The following is a 14,456-nucleotide window of genomic DNA, read 5'->3' as shown; positions in this document are numbered from 1 at the left end:
CACCATTGCAGTTCCTGTACTGACAGTGCTCGCACAATGGTACAAACTGGTACAAGTAGCAAATTGCAGGAGCTTGGAAGCATTGGATTTTACAGCACCGCAGAAAGCCATTCAGCCCATTTGTCTCTTTTAAAGAGCTGTCCAATCTAGCCCAGCACCCAAGGTGCTAAATATTAATAATAATAATCATAATTGCTTATTGTCACAAGTAGGCTTCAATGAAGTTACCGTGAAAAGCCCCTAGTCGCCACATTCCGGCACCTGTTCGGGGAGGCCGGTACGGGAATTGAACCCCCGCTGCTGTCATTGTTCTGCATTACAAGCCAGCTATTTAGCCCACTGTGCTAAACCAGCCCTTGGCCTTGACCCAGTGACAATGAAAGAATGGAGGACGTACGGGTGTGTGAACTGCAGCAGAGGCTGGAGTTAACGGTTTTCCCATGAGTTTTCCTGGCTGGAGAAGGAATCTCGTGAGAAATTAAAAGTTTGGCTTTCTCTCACTGCTTTTCCTTTTGGATGTTCCATTTCCCAGGCTGGGCTGATTGTCTCTTACGCACTGTGGGCCCTCTCCAGGAACTTTGGGATTTTCCTCCTGTCTAGAATTATTGGTGGGATCAGCAAGGGAAACGTCAGCCTTTCGACCGCCATCATTGCAGACCTGAAATCTCCCCAAGCCCGCAGCAAAGGGATGGTAAGCGCTGATTTGGAAGCCAAGTTTCAATTTGCGTACCTGCTGTGAGTTCCCATTGCGGTTCATCACTGAATGCAGTACTTGTGCAGTGCCTGAAAATTCTGTATTGAAATTACATTATGCAAAAATTAGTGTAGATATGTTTAACAACATAGAATTTTACAGGACAGAACAAAACATAGAACATACAGTAGGAGGCCATTCGGCCCATCGAGTCTGCACCGACCCACTTAAGCCCTCACTTCCACCCTTTCCCCGTAACCCAATCACCCCTCCTAACCTTTTTGGACACTAAGGGCAATTTAGCACGGCCAATCCACCCAACATGCACGTCTTTGGACTGTGGGAGGAAACCGGAGCACCCGGAGGAAACCCACGCAGACACGGGGAGAACGTGCAGACTCCGCACAGACAGTGACCCAAGCCGGGAATCAAACCCGAGATCCTGGTGCTGTGAAGCCACAGTGCTAGCCACTTGTGCTGCCCAAGAAACAAGACCATTTGGCCCAGTTGTTCCATGCCAGCACTTTTATATTTATCACCAGCCTCCTTCCTTCATACCTTAAGTAAACCTATCAGCATACCCTGTTCTTACTTTCTCTTTTACATATTTAACTGGTTTCCCCTTAAATACATCTATGCCATTCACTTCAACAAATCCCTGTAGTAGCAAGTTTCACATTCTCACCAGGCTCTGGTTAAAGAGGTTTCTCCTGAATTAGTGTGCTGGGGTGTTATTTCTTTGTTTATGGGAGGATGCTGTGTTAAAATTGGCTGCTACAATTCCTATATAACAACAGTGACCACAATAAGAGCTACATCATCTGAGAAAATGGCTCAGAATGAAACATCTGTAGACAGTGGGCCAAGAACCTGCTTTTGTAAGTGCAGGTTGGTTGAGTAAGGTCTGTACTCTACCTTCAACAAACAAACAAAGGAGCGTGGTGCAGAACCCAAGACAAATGTCGACTGTCAGATGTGATTGGGCAGCATTTGTTGAACAAGCTGGGTGTGCTAATAGCTACACTAACAACCAATGTACGGTAATCAGTTGAGCTTGTAACGTGGCTCATTTACACTTGCTAGAAGTGATGTACATTCATATACGTTCTCTGCAAACAAAAGGAATATGTCCAAGACGTGCACTTTTGTTGAATTACTTTGGAGCTTGGGGAGCCTTTAGTTCCCTGCTGCTTTCACCATGGCAATGGCATTGCCAATCAGAGTCAACTTGTCAACCAATCAGCACCCTTTTCTCCTGTAGTATAAATTGTAGTGATAATTTGAAATTTGGCATTCTTGCATTTGTCCTGATGAGTTCAAGCCTGCAATATTATCAAATTCAGAAAATGATAAGAGTCCTTCCTGCTTATTTCCTTTGTTCCCATTTATTTAATTTTATTATTTTGGCCCGTGGACCCATAATCGGGATGTGTCTTTAAGCAGAATATTCAAAGTTGAAGAAGCCTGCTTACCAGGACACTGTATTCCCAGGTTTTGGATTTTGGAAAGGAGAAGCCAGACACTGGCTTTAGGAACCAGGTTGTAGAGGGAGTTGGTTCAATTGGTCAACTGGAAACTGGTGGGTTGGCCAGGGATAGTGTTCTGCCTAGCAATGGTCAGTGATTGGTTCCTGTGTGATGCTTTCGAAGAGAACTCAGCAGAAGTGTTTAGACCTCTCTCCTGATCGCTGAAGTGAAAGAACTGCTCCATTTTGTATTGTAGTTAATGAGGAGCCCTGAAAAGGTGAGACAAAAGTGGTTTATTTCCTACTCGCAGCTAAGAAAAACAGCAACTAAGCAACGGTCCAAATCCCAGCTGGGACTATCCCAAGATGCCGACCCCTTCCTGGGCCGGCATTTATTTCGGGGAATTAACAAGCCCGCTGTGGGGTCTCTGTCTCTCGGGGGTGGGGGGGGGGGATATTGTACTCCCTACGTGGAGATCATTCGGGTCGTCCCTGTGGGTCTCGTGGGAGTTATATAGCAGTGAGTGCCTGGCACACCCTTTACTGTGAATGAAATGATGCTGAGTCTGCAGAGAAGGTAGATAACCTTGCCACAGAAAACCATCTCAAGCCGAGCAGGAAGAAGTATCCAATTTGAGCCTGAACTTTGGAAAGACATTGACTGGAAGTCACACCAGTGCGTTGTTTTATTTTTATTTATATTTTCTTTTCCTTTCCACCACCCTTTTCCCCTCTGTGTTGTTTGTCTGTGTGTGTAGAGCTTTTTAATTGAGAATGGTGGCTGTGACGGATTTTTAAATGGAACAATGCAGTCTTCCGGCCAGAAGCAAGCAGAGAGCTGTTTACGCGCCTGGCACATAAAGTGACATCATACACCATGCACTTACGTGCTTTTGGTGCAAAATCATGGAGAAGAGCTTCCTCCATTTGCTTGCGAGCAAGCAAGGTAACAGGACTGATAAGATGGCTTGTTTTATTATAGGGAAGAGAGGACCAGAGACCCAAACAGGCTGTGTACTTCCTGGCTAAGATCTCACAACTGAATCTGCTGGAGAGAGCTGATCAGGAGAGTCCATGGCAGGACAAAGCAGTGTTAGCTCTGTACAGAGTTCTAGGGCCTCTGGTGAACTGCCAACAAAGAAAATGTGTTCGGGAACAAAACAGTATAAGAACGTAACATAAGAACTAGGAGCAGGAGTAGGCCATCTGGCCCTTCAAGCCTGCTCCGCCATTCAATGAGATCATGGCTGATCTTTTGTTGACTCAGCTCCACTTTCCCTCCCGAACACCATAACCCTTAATCCCTTTATTCTTCAAAAAACTATCTATCTTTATCTTGAAAACATTTAATGAAGGAGCCTCAACTGCTTCACTGGGCAAGGAATTCCATAGATTCACAACCCTTTGAGTGAAGAAGTTCCTCCTAAGCTCAGTCCTAAATCTACTTCCCCTTATTTTGAGGATATGCCCCCTAGTTCTGCTTTCACCTGCCAGTGGAAACAACCTGCCCGCATCTATCCTATCTATTCCCTTCATAATTTTATATGTTTCTATAAGGTCCCCCCGCATCCTTCTAAATTCCAACGAGTACAGTCCCAGTCTACTCAAACTCTCCTCGTAATCCAACCCCTTCAGCTCTGGGATTAACCTAGTGAATCTCCTCTGCACACCCTCCAGTGCCAGTACGTCCTTTCTCAAGTAAGGAGACCAAAACTGAACACAATATTCCAGGTGTGGACTCACGAACACCGTATACAGTTGCAGCATAACCTCCCTAGTCTTAAATTCCATCCCCCTAGCAATGAAGGACAAAACTCCATTCGCCTTCTTAATCACCTGTTGCACCTGTAAACCAACTTTGTGCGACTCATGCACGAGGACATCCAGGTCCCTCTGCACAGCAGCATGTTTTAATATTTTATTATTTAACTAATAATCCCTTTTGCTGTTATTCCTACCAAAATGGATAACCTCACATTTGTCAATATTGTATTCCATCTGCCATACCCTAGCCCATTCACTTAAACTATCCAAATCCTTCAACAGACTTCCAGTATCCTCTGCACTTTTTGCTTTACCACTCATCTTAGTGTCGTTTGCAAACTTGGATACATTGCACTTGGTCCCCAACTCCAAATCATCTATGTAAATTGTGAACAATTGTGGGCCCAACACTGATCCCTGAGGGACACCACTCGCTACTGATTGCCAACCAGAGAAACACCCATTAATCCTCACTCTTTGCTTTCTATTAATTAACCAATCCTCTATCTATGCTACTACTTTACCCTTAATGCCATGTATCTTTATCTTATGCAGCAATCTTTTGTGTGGCAGCTTGTCAAAAGCTTTCTGGAAATCCAGATATACCACATCCATTGGCTCCCCGTTATCTACCGCCCTGGTAATGTCCTCAAATATTTCCACTAAATTAGTTAGGCACGACCTGCCCTTTATGAACCCATGCTGCGCCTGCCCAATGAGACAATTTCCATCCAGATGCCTCGCTATTTCTTCCTTGATGATAGATTCCAGAATCTTCCCTACTACTGAAGTTAAGCTAACTGGCCTATAATTACCCGCTTTCTGCCTATCTCCTTTTTTAAAATAGTGGTGTCACGTTTGCTAATATCCAATCCGCCGGGACCACCCCAGAATCTAGTGAATTTTGGTAAATTATCACTGGTGCATTTGCAATTTCCCTAGCCATCTCTCTTAGTACTCTGGAATGCATTCCATCAGGGCCAGGAGACTTGTATACCTTTAGCCCCATTAGCTTGCCCATTACTACCTCCTTAGTGATAGCAATCATCTCAAGGTCCTCACCTGTTTTCCATCATTTCCATCAGTCACTGGCATGTTATTTGTGTCTTCCACTGTGAAGACCGACCCAAAAAACCTGTTCAGTTCCTCAGCCACTTCCTCATCTCCCATTATTAAATCTCCCTTCTCATCCTCTAAAGGACCAATATTTACCAGAGCCACTCTTTTTTGTTTTATATATTTGTAGAAACGTTTACTGTCTGTTTTTATATTCTGAGCAAGCTTACTCTCATAATCAGGCTGATCAGGAAACTACCTGTCATCAGGCATTTGGAAGGATTTACAAGCTTATAAATCAACTTGTTTGGTCACATGCACTTTCCTTGGATATCAAGTCCTGGGTTGGGACTTCAACCTGGTGCTTTTGGCTACCCAGTGCATCACAAAATCACCCTCATATTGTCACTACTAAATGTAAATCATTGCTTCCTGTCCCCAAGTGTGTGTATGTCTTACTATTATATTACATATTACTATTCTATAATAATAACATCATAACATTACTATTCTATAATAATAACATATAATATAATCAAAGACTCCTCCCACCCGGCTTACTCACTCTTCCAACTTCTTCCATCGGGCAGGAGATACAGAAGTCTGAGAACACGCACGAACAGACTCAAAAACAGCTTCTTCCCCACTGTCACCAGACTCCTAAACGACCCTCTTATGGACTGACCTCATTAACATTACACCCTGTATGCTTCACCCAATGCCGGTGTTATGTAGTTACAGGGCTGGTTTAGCTCAGTGGGCTATACAGCTGGTCTGTGATGCAGAACAAGGCCAGCAGCGCGGGTTCAATTCCCGTACCGGCTGAGATTTCTTAATTCTCCCTCTGTGTACCTGAATATGCGCCCGAATATGGCGACTAGGGGCTTTTCACAGTAACTTCATTGCAGTGTTTTAAAAAAAAAAAAATTAAAATTTAGAGTACCCAATTCATTTTTTCCAATTAAGGGGCAATTTAGTGTGGCCAATCCACCTACCTGCACATCTTTGGGTTGTGGGGGCAAAACCCACGCAAACACGGGGAGAATGTGCAAACTCCACACGGACAGTGACCCAGAGCCGGGATCGAACCTGAGACCTCGGCGCCATGAGGCAGCAGGGCTAACCCACTGCGCCACCATGCTGCCCTCATTTGAGTGTTAATGTAAGCCTACTTGTGGCAAAAAGGTTATTGTGTACCTTGTGTTGCCCTATTATGTATTTACTTTTATTCCCTTTTCTTTCCATGTACTTAATGATCTGTTGAGCTGCTCGCAGAAAAATACTTTTCACTGTACCTCGGGACACGTGACAATAAACAAATCCAATCCAATCCAATAATCTTTATTATTGTCACAAGTAGGCTTACATTACCACTGCAATGAAGTTACTGTGAAATTCCCCTAGTTGCCACAATCCGACGCCTGTTCGGGTACTCTGAGGGAGAATTCAGAATGTCCAATTCACCTAACAAGCATGTCTTTCGGGACTTGTGGGAGGAAACCGGAGCACCCGGAGGAAACCCACGCAGACACGGGGAGAACGTGCAGACTCCACACAGACAGTGACCCAAGCCGGGAATCGAACCCGGGACCCTGGAGCTGTGAAGCAACAGGGCTAACCACTGTGCTGCCGTGCAGTTTTCTCTCTAAATGTGTGACCATGCCTGTAAGATGTGGAGTCAGCTTGTCTGTCTCTTTTTAAAATATTTATTCATAATGGAATGAACTTATCTTTCTGTGGTGTCTTCTATGACCTCTGGGCATCCCATAGCTATTTACAACAAATTAGGTATCTTTTAAAGTACTGCCACTGTTGTAATATGGGAAATGTAGCAATCCATTTGCACACAGCAAGAACCCACAAACAGAAACACAATCCTTTCATCCATTTGTGGGATGTGAGCATTGCTGGCAAGGCCTATCCCTTAATTGCCCTTGAACAGGGGCGACACGGTGGCACAGTGGTTAGCACTGCTGCCTCGCGGCGCCGAGGACCCGGGTTCGATCCCGGTCCCGGGTCACTGTCCGTGTGGAGCTTGCACATTCCCTCCGTGTTTGCGTGTGTCTCACCCCCACAACCCAAAAAGATGTGCAGGGTAGGTGGATTGGCCACGCTAAATTGCCCCCCAATTGGACAATTGACCGCCACTTTGAGTCATTGCATTCCGTATGGTAGAGGCGCACCCACAGTGCTCTTTGGGAGGGGGGGGGAGAGAGTGAGTGAGGATCAGGAGGACCAGCGACAAGATCATTTGTTTTCGTGATGTTCATTGATGAATAAATATTTGCCAGAACATTGGGAATAACTCCCTTGCTCGCCATCAAAATAGTGGCCAAGGGATCCTTTGTGTTCATTTGAGAGTATAACCGGGGCCATTGTCCCATCTGAGTGACGGCACCTCCAACAGGATAGCAATCCCTCTGTACTGCAGTGTCAGAATAGATTCTGTACTCAGTTCTCCAGAGTGGAACTTGAACCAATAATATCCTGATTTAGAGATGAGAGTGCTATCAATGAGCTGCAACATCGGCTCCACACCAGATCATCTACCCTAATAGTTGTCATCATTTATACTCTTCTCCCCCTTTCTGCAGGCGATGATTGGCATTGCTTTTTCCCTTGGTTTCACGGTCGGGCCTATGATCGGAGCCTACTTTGCATCGAATGCCGGCAAAGATGGAACATTCTTCCTGCAGACAGCACAACTGGCAATGGTGTTTGCCGTGTCAGACCTTCTCTTCATCTTCTTATTCCTCCCGGAAACCCTCCCCAAAGAGAAACGGGTAAGATTTGAGCAAATGTTTTGTCTGCAGGGACTTTACTGGCATGGGGAGGATGTGTGGTGGGAGGGGGGGTCTGCATCATGGCATCAGGTGAGGATGAAAAGTAATTCGGGCATGCGGGCTTGAATGTGGGGGAGGGGGTGTTTGAACTGAGGCTCAGGAAGAAAATGTGAAGTTTGCGGAAAGTCAGGCACCTCACTGGGTCCTGTTGTGTGCTTCTGAGGCTTTTTCATGCTGCCAGATGTTTCTCAGCGAGTGGCATTCTTAGCTCTGATGTTGAGAGTTCCAATCCCCCCATAAAGACGAGCACAGAATCCAGGTTGATACACCAGTGCAGTACGAAAGGAGTGTTACACTGACCGAGGTATTGTTTAAGTGAGGACCTGACATCCCTCCCCAAGATCTCATGGCACTACTTTGAAGAAGAGCAGGAGAGCTCCCCCTGGTAGCTTGGCCAATATTCATTCCTCAACCAATATGACAAAGGACAAAACTATCGCAGTTTGTGGAAGCTTGTTGGGCGCAAATGGCACGTGTGTTTCCTACATTACAACAGCAACCACATTTCAAAGGAACTTCATTGGCTGCGGATTTCTTTGGAGTACCCAGAGGTCATGAAAAGCACTAAATAATTGCAAGCTCATTCTTCTGATTGCAGTACAGAGAAAACAGCAAGAAAATGTCCAGCTTCAGAAAATACCAAGAGCTGGTTGTAATCTCTCAGCTGCCTGTCAAACATTCCTGTGCAATGCAAACAGATACATATTACATCCTCCATCAGATGTGTTGTGGTTACATATTGTACCCCTTACACTGAACCATGGTTTCAACTGTGTCACAGTGACCCACAGCAACGTGAATCACCAAACATTAAAAGATTTGCCAAGCTGGGAATCTTGTGAGGACCAAGCTTGTGAGGGCAAGCTGTCGCTTGTCCATTTCAGAGGGTACTTGACGGCCAACCACATTGCTGTGGGCCTAGCATCACATCTAGGCCGGATGGCAGATTAGTGATTTTATTTTGCAACAATCAATGATGGTTTTATGGTCACCATTACCGTGACGACTAACTTTATATTCCACGTTTATTAACTGACTTCAAATTCCACCAGCTGCCGTGGTGGGATTTGAACCCACGTATCCAGGGCCTGCACCTCTGGATTATTATCTCCACCTCCACATTACCTCCACCTCCCCTCGATACTGAAAGATCTAAATGTTCTCATTCAGGACTCAACCTCCCCATAAGGCACAATTTCCCAACAACATCCCAACCTGGAGATATAATCAGCTGTCTCTTCATTGTTGCTGGATGAACATCCTGGCAGCACGGTAGCATTGTGGATAGCACAATTGCTTCACAGCTCCAGGGTCCCAGGTTCGATTCCGGCTTGGGTCACTGTCTGTGCTGAGTCTGCACATCCTCCCCGTGTGTGCGTGGGTTTCCTCCGGGTGCTCCGGTTTCCTCCCACAGTCCAAAGATGTGCAGGTTAGGTGGATTGGCCATGATAAATTGCCCTTAGTGTCCAAAATTGCCCTTAGTGTTGGGTGAGGTTACTGGGTTATGGGGATAGGGTGGAGGTGTTGACCTTGGGTAGGGTGCTCTTTCCAAGAGCCGGTGCAGACTCGATGGGCCGAATGGCCTCCTTCTGCACTGTAAATTCTATGATGAAACCTCCCTGCGTAACAATAATGTGAGAGTGCCTTTAGGATAAGGAGCAGCAGCTGAAGGCAGTAGATCCCTTTCTCTGGGCCTTTAGGGACTGTGATGAACACAAGCCTTGTCAGCAATCCCCAGGTCCCATGAACAGATGTTTTTTTTTTTTACACACCCCTTTTCCGTACAAAGTTCCCACAGGACAATAGGAAGTCTAAGAATCAATTGGACTTTGATATCTTGGCCCCATGGCCCAGTGTGATGAATGTAAGAAATTGTCATATTTTATATTTTTTGCAGTAATGTTATTAAAACCTGGGTTAAGATGCATTCAGACAGTATGACTGCCTGCTAGAGCTGTGATTAAGCTGTTGTAACAGTGAGGTAATCATTGATTTACAGGTGAAATGTTCTGCTAATATATTTTGAGAACCATTTACTTGTTTACAGATAGCTAGTTAATGGAATATTGTTTTGGTTTGAAGGATCCCTGGGGTGCAGATAATTTATGAGAGGTATTGTTTGGTCCTGGCTAAACAAATAGAGAGAAATCTTGTAAGAAGAAACAAAAGAATGCTTTATGCTTTGGGTACAGATGAAGTAGTTAGTGGGAGGAGCTGGGTTTGTCTGAAAAGTTAGTTGGTCCTAAAGCTCTGATTTGAACAAAGGTGATTCAGTTTGCTCCTGAAAGGTTCTCTCTCCAAAGTTTCTGTACAGTGAAAAGCAAGTAGAAACTTCACTGTTAACTTTGTTCATGAGTGGTATTTGAAATATATAGGTTGCTTAATTGGAATATAGTGGCAGGTTTAGGAAGTAAGTTAAGGTTTTCTCTTTTACTTAAGAACTGCTGTAACTGTTAACTGGAAAACAAATTCTTTGTTGCTAATGTGGTTAATTTTTTTTTAAATTAAAGTTTTTTTTAAACATAAAATATACCTATGGTCAGTGTGACCTGTCCTGTGGTGCAGTAACATTTCCTCAGTTTTACAAATTGCCGGGATCCTAACAGCCAAATTGCTAGAGTTTGAGGAATGGCTGCTTCCTGAGGGTTGTAGTTTGGGTACTCCTTGGTTACATTCCTGCCTGTGCTTTTTTTTTTTTTAAATATGTTTTATTGAAATTTTTTTCCCAAACAATAATTTTTCCCCTCTTACAAAGCAAACGCAACAATAACAATACAGAAATTTTTAACAATACACAAGTAACAAAACCCCTTTATCTTTGACCTAAACTAAACTAACCCCCCCCCCCCCCTCCCCCCCCTTCCCCCTGGGTTGCTGCTGCTGGTCATCTGTCTTCCCTCTAACGTTCCCCTAGGTAGTCGAGAAATGGCTGCCACCGCCTGGTGAACCCTTGAGCCGATCCTCTCAGGGCAAACTTTATCTGCTCCAGTTTAATGAACCCCGCCATATCGTTTACCCAGGCCTCCAGTCCGGGGGGTTTCGCCTCCTTCCACATGAGTAGGATCCTGCGCCGGGCTACTAGGGACGCAAAGGCCACAACGCCGGCCTCTTTCGCCTCCTGCACTCCCGGCTCTTCTGCAACTCCAAATAGAGCTAACCCCCAGCCTGGTTTGACCCGGGCCTTCACCACCTGTGAAATCACTCCCGTCACTCCCTTCCAATACCCTTCCAGTGCCGGGCACGCCCAAAACATATGTGCGTGGTTTGCCGGGCTCCCGCCACACCTCCCACATTTGTCCTCCACTCCAAAGAACCTGCTCAATCTTGCTCCCGTTATGTGTGCTCTATGTAGCACCTTAAATTGAATCAGGCTAAGCCTGGCTGTCTGTGCTATTTTTAACTAATTGTTAAGCTCAATGTCTAATTGACTGTTGGACTTCTCCGGGCAACTGCACTGATTGCAGTCATTACTAACACAAAACAAGATAATAATAATCTTTATTGTCACAAGTAGGCTTACATTAACACTGCAATGGGTTGTAGTTGTAGGAGGTCAGTCACCCAGCCCCAAGATATCACTGCAGGTGTTCCTCAGGGTAGAGACTGAGGCCGGACCATCTTCCGTCACTTCATCAATGATCTTCCTCCATCATAAGGTCAGAAATAGAGATGTTTCCTGAAGATGATCACAGTGTCCAGTACCATTCCCAACTCCTCCGATACAGAAGCAGTACCTTCCAGTTTGCAGCACGACCAGGACAATATTCAGGCTTAATAATAACAATCTTTATTGTCACAAGTAGGCTGACATTAACACTGCAATGAAGTTACTGTGAAAAGCCCCTAGTCGCCACATTCCGGCGACTGTTCAGGTACACAGAGGGAGAATTCAGAATGTCCAAATTACCGAACAGCACGTCTTTTGGGACTTGTGTGAGGAAACCGGAGCACCCGGAGGAAACCCACGCAGACACAGGGAGAACGTGCAGACTCCACACAGACAGTGACCCAAGCCGGGAATCGAACCTGGGACCCTGGAGCTGTGAAGCAATTGTGCTAACCACAATGCGACCGTGCTGCCCACATCCGTGATGCCCAGGGCAGCACGGCAGCATTGTGGATAGCACAATTGCTTCACAGCTCCAGGGTCCCAGGTTTGATCCCGGCTTGGGTCACTGTCTGTGCGGAGTCTGCATGTCCTCCCCGTGTGTGTGTGGGTTTCCTCCGGGTGCTCCGGTTTCCTCCCACAGTCCAAAGATGTGCAGGTTAGGTGGATTGGCCATGCTAAATTGTCCTTAGTGTCCAAAATTGCCCTTAGTGTTGGGTGGGGTTACTGGGTTATGGGGATAGGGTGGAGGTGTTGACCTTGGGTAGGGTACTCTTTCCAAGAGCCGGTGCAGACCCGATGGGCCGAATGGCCTCCTTCTGCACTAAATTCTATGATAATCTATGATCACATTGATGAGATGCTGTTTCCAATCTCTATTCTTGAAGAACGTGCCTTGGAATTCTCTCCCAAATGACGCTTTCTCTCAGACATCTTCAACAAGAATTCGCCTCCGAAGGTTCAATCTCTCTTTACGATTTTCCTTACCCCTCTCCGCGTGCATTCAAGCTTTGCCTGCACCACACACTCCCAGATTCAGCCGTGCCAAGCAGAACCACTGCTCCAAAAGCCTGTGGAAAGGAGTCACCAACCTCTGGCTCTCTCAGTCCAATGTTACTTTAAGTCTGCTTCCTGTAGCTCTGTCTGTTTAGTTCAGAGTATTTTTCTCTACTCATCAATTTCAACGTTACTTAACAGGACCTGTTTCAAATTCCTTTTTTTTTTCCAATTAAGGGGCAATTTAGCGTGGCCAATCCACCTACCCTGCACATCTTTTGAGTTGTGGGGGTGAGACCCACGCAGACATGGGGAGAACGTGCAAACTCCACACGGACAGTGATCCGAGGCCGGCTGTTTCAAATTCCTGATCTCGTCCCTTGAATCGACCGTCTCCTTGGGGCCTCATTCTGTCCTGCTCCCTGGTTTTGGAATGTTCTTCTTTGCTTTGGGACCTGCTCCCTACAGGTGCCAATCTGCCACTTCCGGCACTTGCTGTGGAATGGCATGCTTCTGCGGAGATGTACAAGGGCACCTGACCTTCTTTCCACACTGTTTCTCATTCTTCCTCTTCTCTTCTGAGCAGGTACCCTAAAACCATTTTCAGCTGAAAAAAAACTTTATTGGAGAAGCTGGGGTTGTTCTTGTGGATATGCATCACTGTAAATACACAAGGGGTTAATGTAAATACATTACGACTAAGTAAACACTAGAGGGAGCACCAGGGACATCATTACATGCAGACATACAGCTCATGAAAATGAAATGAAAATTGCTTATTGTCACAAGTAGGCTTCAAACGAAATTACTGTGAAAAGCCCCTAGTCGCCATATTCCGGCGCCTGTTCGGGGAGGCTGGTACGGGGATTGAACCGTGCTGCTGGCCTGCCTTCATCTGTTTTCAAAACCAGCCATTTAGTCCTGTGCTAAACCAGCCCCTAATGAAAATCGCTTATTGTCGCGAGTAGGCTTCAATGAAGTTACTGTGAAAAGCCCCTAGTCGCCACATTCCGGCGCCTGTTCGGGGAGGCTGGTACAGGAATTGAACCGTGCTGCTGGCCTGCCTTGGTCTGCTTTAAAAGCCAGCGATTTAGCCCAGTGTGCTAAACCAGAAACACATAGAATAGGACACGACCAATGGGCAGTCAAGACACCCAGAGGTGACACTACCACAAGGGGGCATTACACAACCCATATAAAAGGACAGGGCACACATGCTCTTTCTCTTTCCACAGACGACACTTAGAGAGAAGGACAGGGGCAGATCAGAAGCATCACACCCACCACGTGGCTTAGAGCAGACTGGTTAGTTAGACTGAGTTACTATAGCAAGATTAGCAGGAGAGTCGAACTCATAGCCAACTGTGCTAATGGTTCAATAAATCACATTGAACTTACTTCAAAGTCTGGAGTATCTTTTGGTCAAAGCTGCATCGAGTTGCAGCCTGTGTTATCCCAGAGTACATAACGCAACATTTCTTACCCAGAGTCATCCAGACTCAAAACGTTAGCTCCTTTCTCTTGCCACAGATTCTGTCAGACCTGCTGCGATTGTCCAGTATTTTCTGTTTTTGTTTCAGATTCCAGCGTCTGCAGTAATTTGCTTTTATCTCCTTAGCGAAGAGTAGGTGATGGAATCCCTGATTCCAAAGCTTGTATTTTTTGAGACCTACTCCAACTGAAAAGGGAAACTGACGAAGGAAACTGAACCTTCTGTTTGTCAGGCGAGACAAAGACTGAAACTGGAAACCAAAACATCTGGGTAGGCTTAAACTCATTGAAACATACAAAAGAACGCAGAGCCCTCCAAGCCCATTGGTTGGTGATCCAAATGGAGACTACAGGCAGATTGAAAAAGGAGGAGGCTGTTTCCAAATACCCAGTTGCTGCAGCTGATCCTGTTTCTTGAAGGGAGCACTGGTGGGTCTATGCCACCAGACCATCATAAGCAGAGTTGAGGAGCCTCTGCAGGCACGTGCGAATTTTGGTGAAGACTGCGCCCGTGGAACTGAGATTGGTTGTCCGCTGCTG

At 45.8% G+C, this 14,456-nt stretch overlaps 1 protein-coding gene across 4 annotated transcripts in view; it reads left to right on the top strand.

The window, feature by feature from the left end:
- The window catches only part of mfsd10 (major facilitator superfamily domain containing 10), a 124,390-nt gene that overhangs the window by 35,902 nt on the left and 74,032 nt on the right, over positions 1-14,456 (top strand). For all 4 annotated transcript variants that reach the window (XM_072515698.1, XM_072515697.1, XM_072515695.1 and 1 more), the window contains exons 5-6: positions 533-691; positions 7,574-7,762. In XM_072515698.1, coding sequence (XP_072371799.1) covers positions 533-691; positions 7,574-7,762 — 348 coding nt within the window. The remainder of the gene's footprint in view (positions 1-532; positions 692-7,573; positions 7,763-14,456) is intronic.

This window comes from Scyliorhinus torazame, chromosome 9 (genome assembly GCF_047496885.1).
Source record: "Scyliorhinus torazame isolate Kashiwa2021f chromosome 9, sScyTor2.1, whole genome shotgun sequence".
Classification (NCBI taxonomy): domain Eukaryota; kingdom Metazoa; phylum Chordata; class Chondrichthyes; order Carcharhiniformes; family Scyliorhinidae; genus Scyliorhinus; species Scyliorhinus torazame.
Note: the sequence above shows the minus strand (reverse complement) of the source record. Positions and strands in the feature narration are given on the sequence as shown.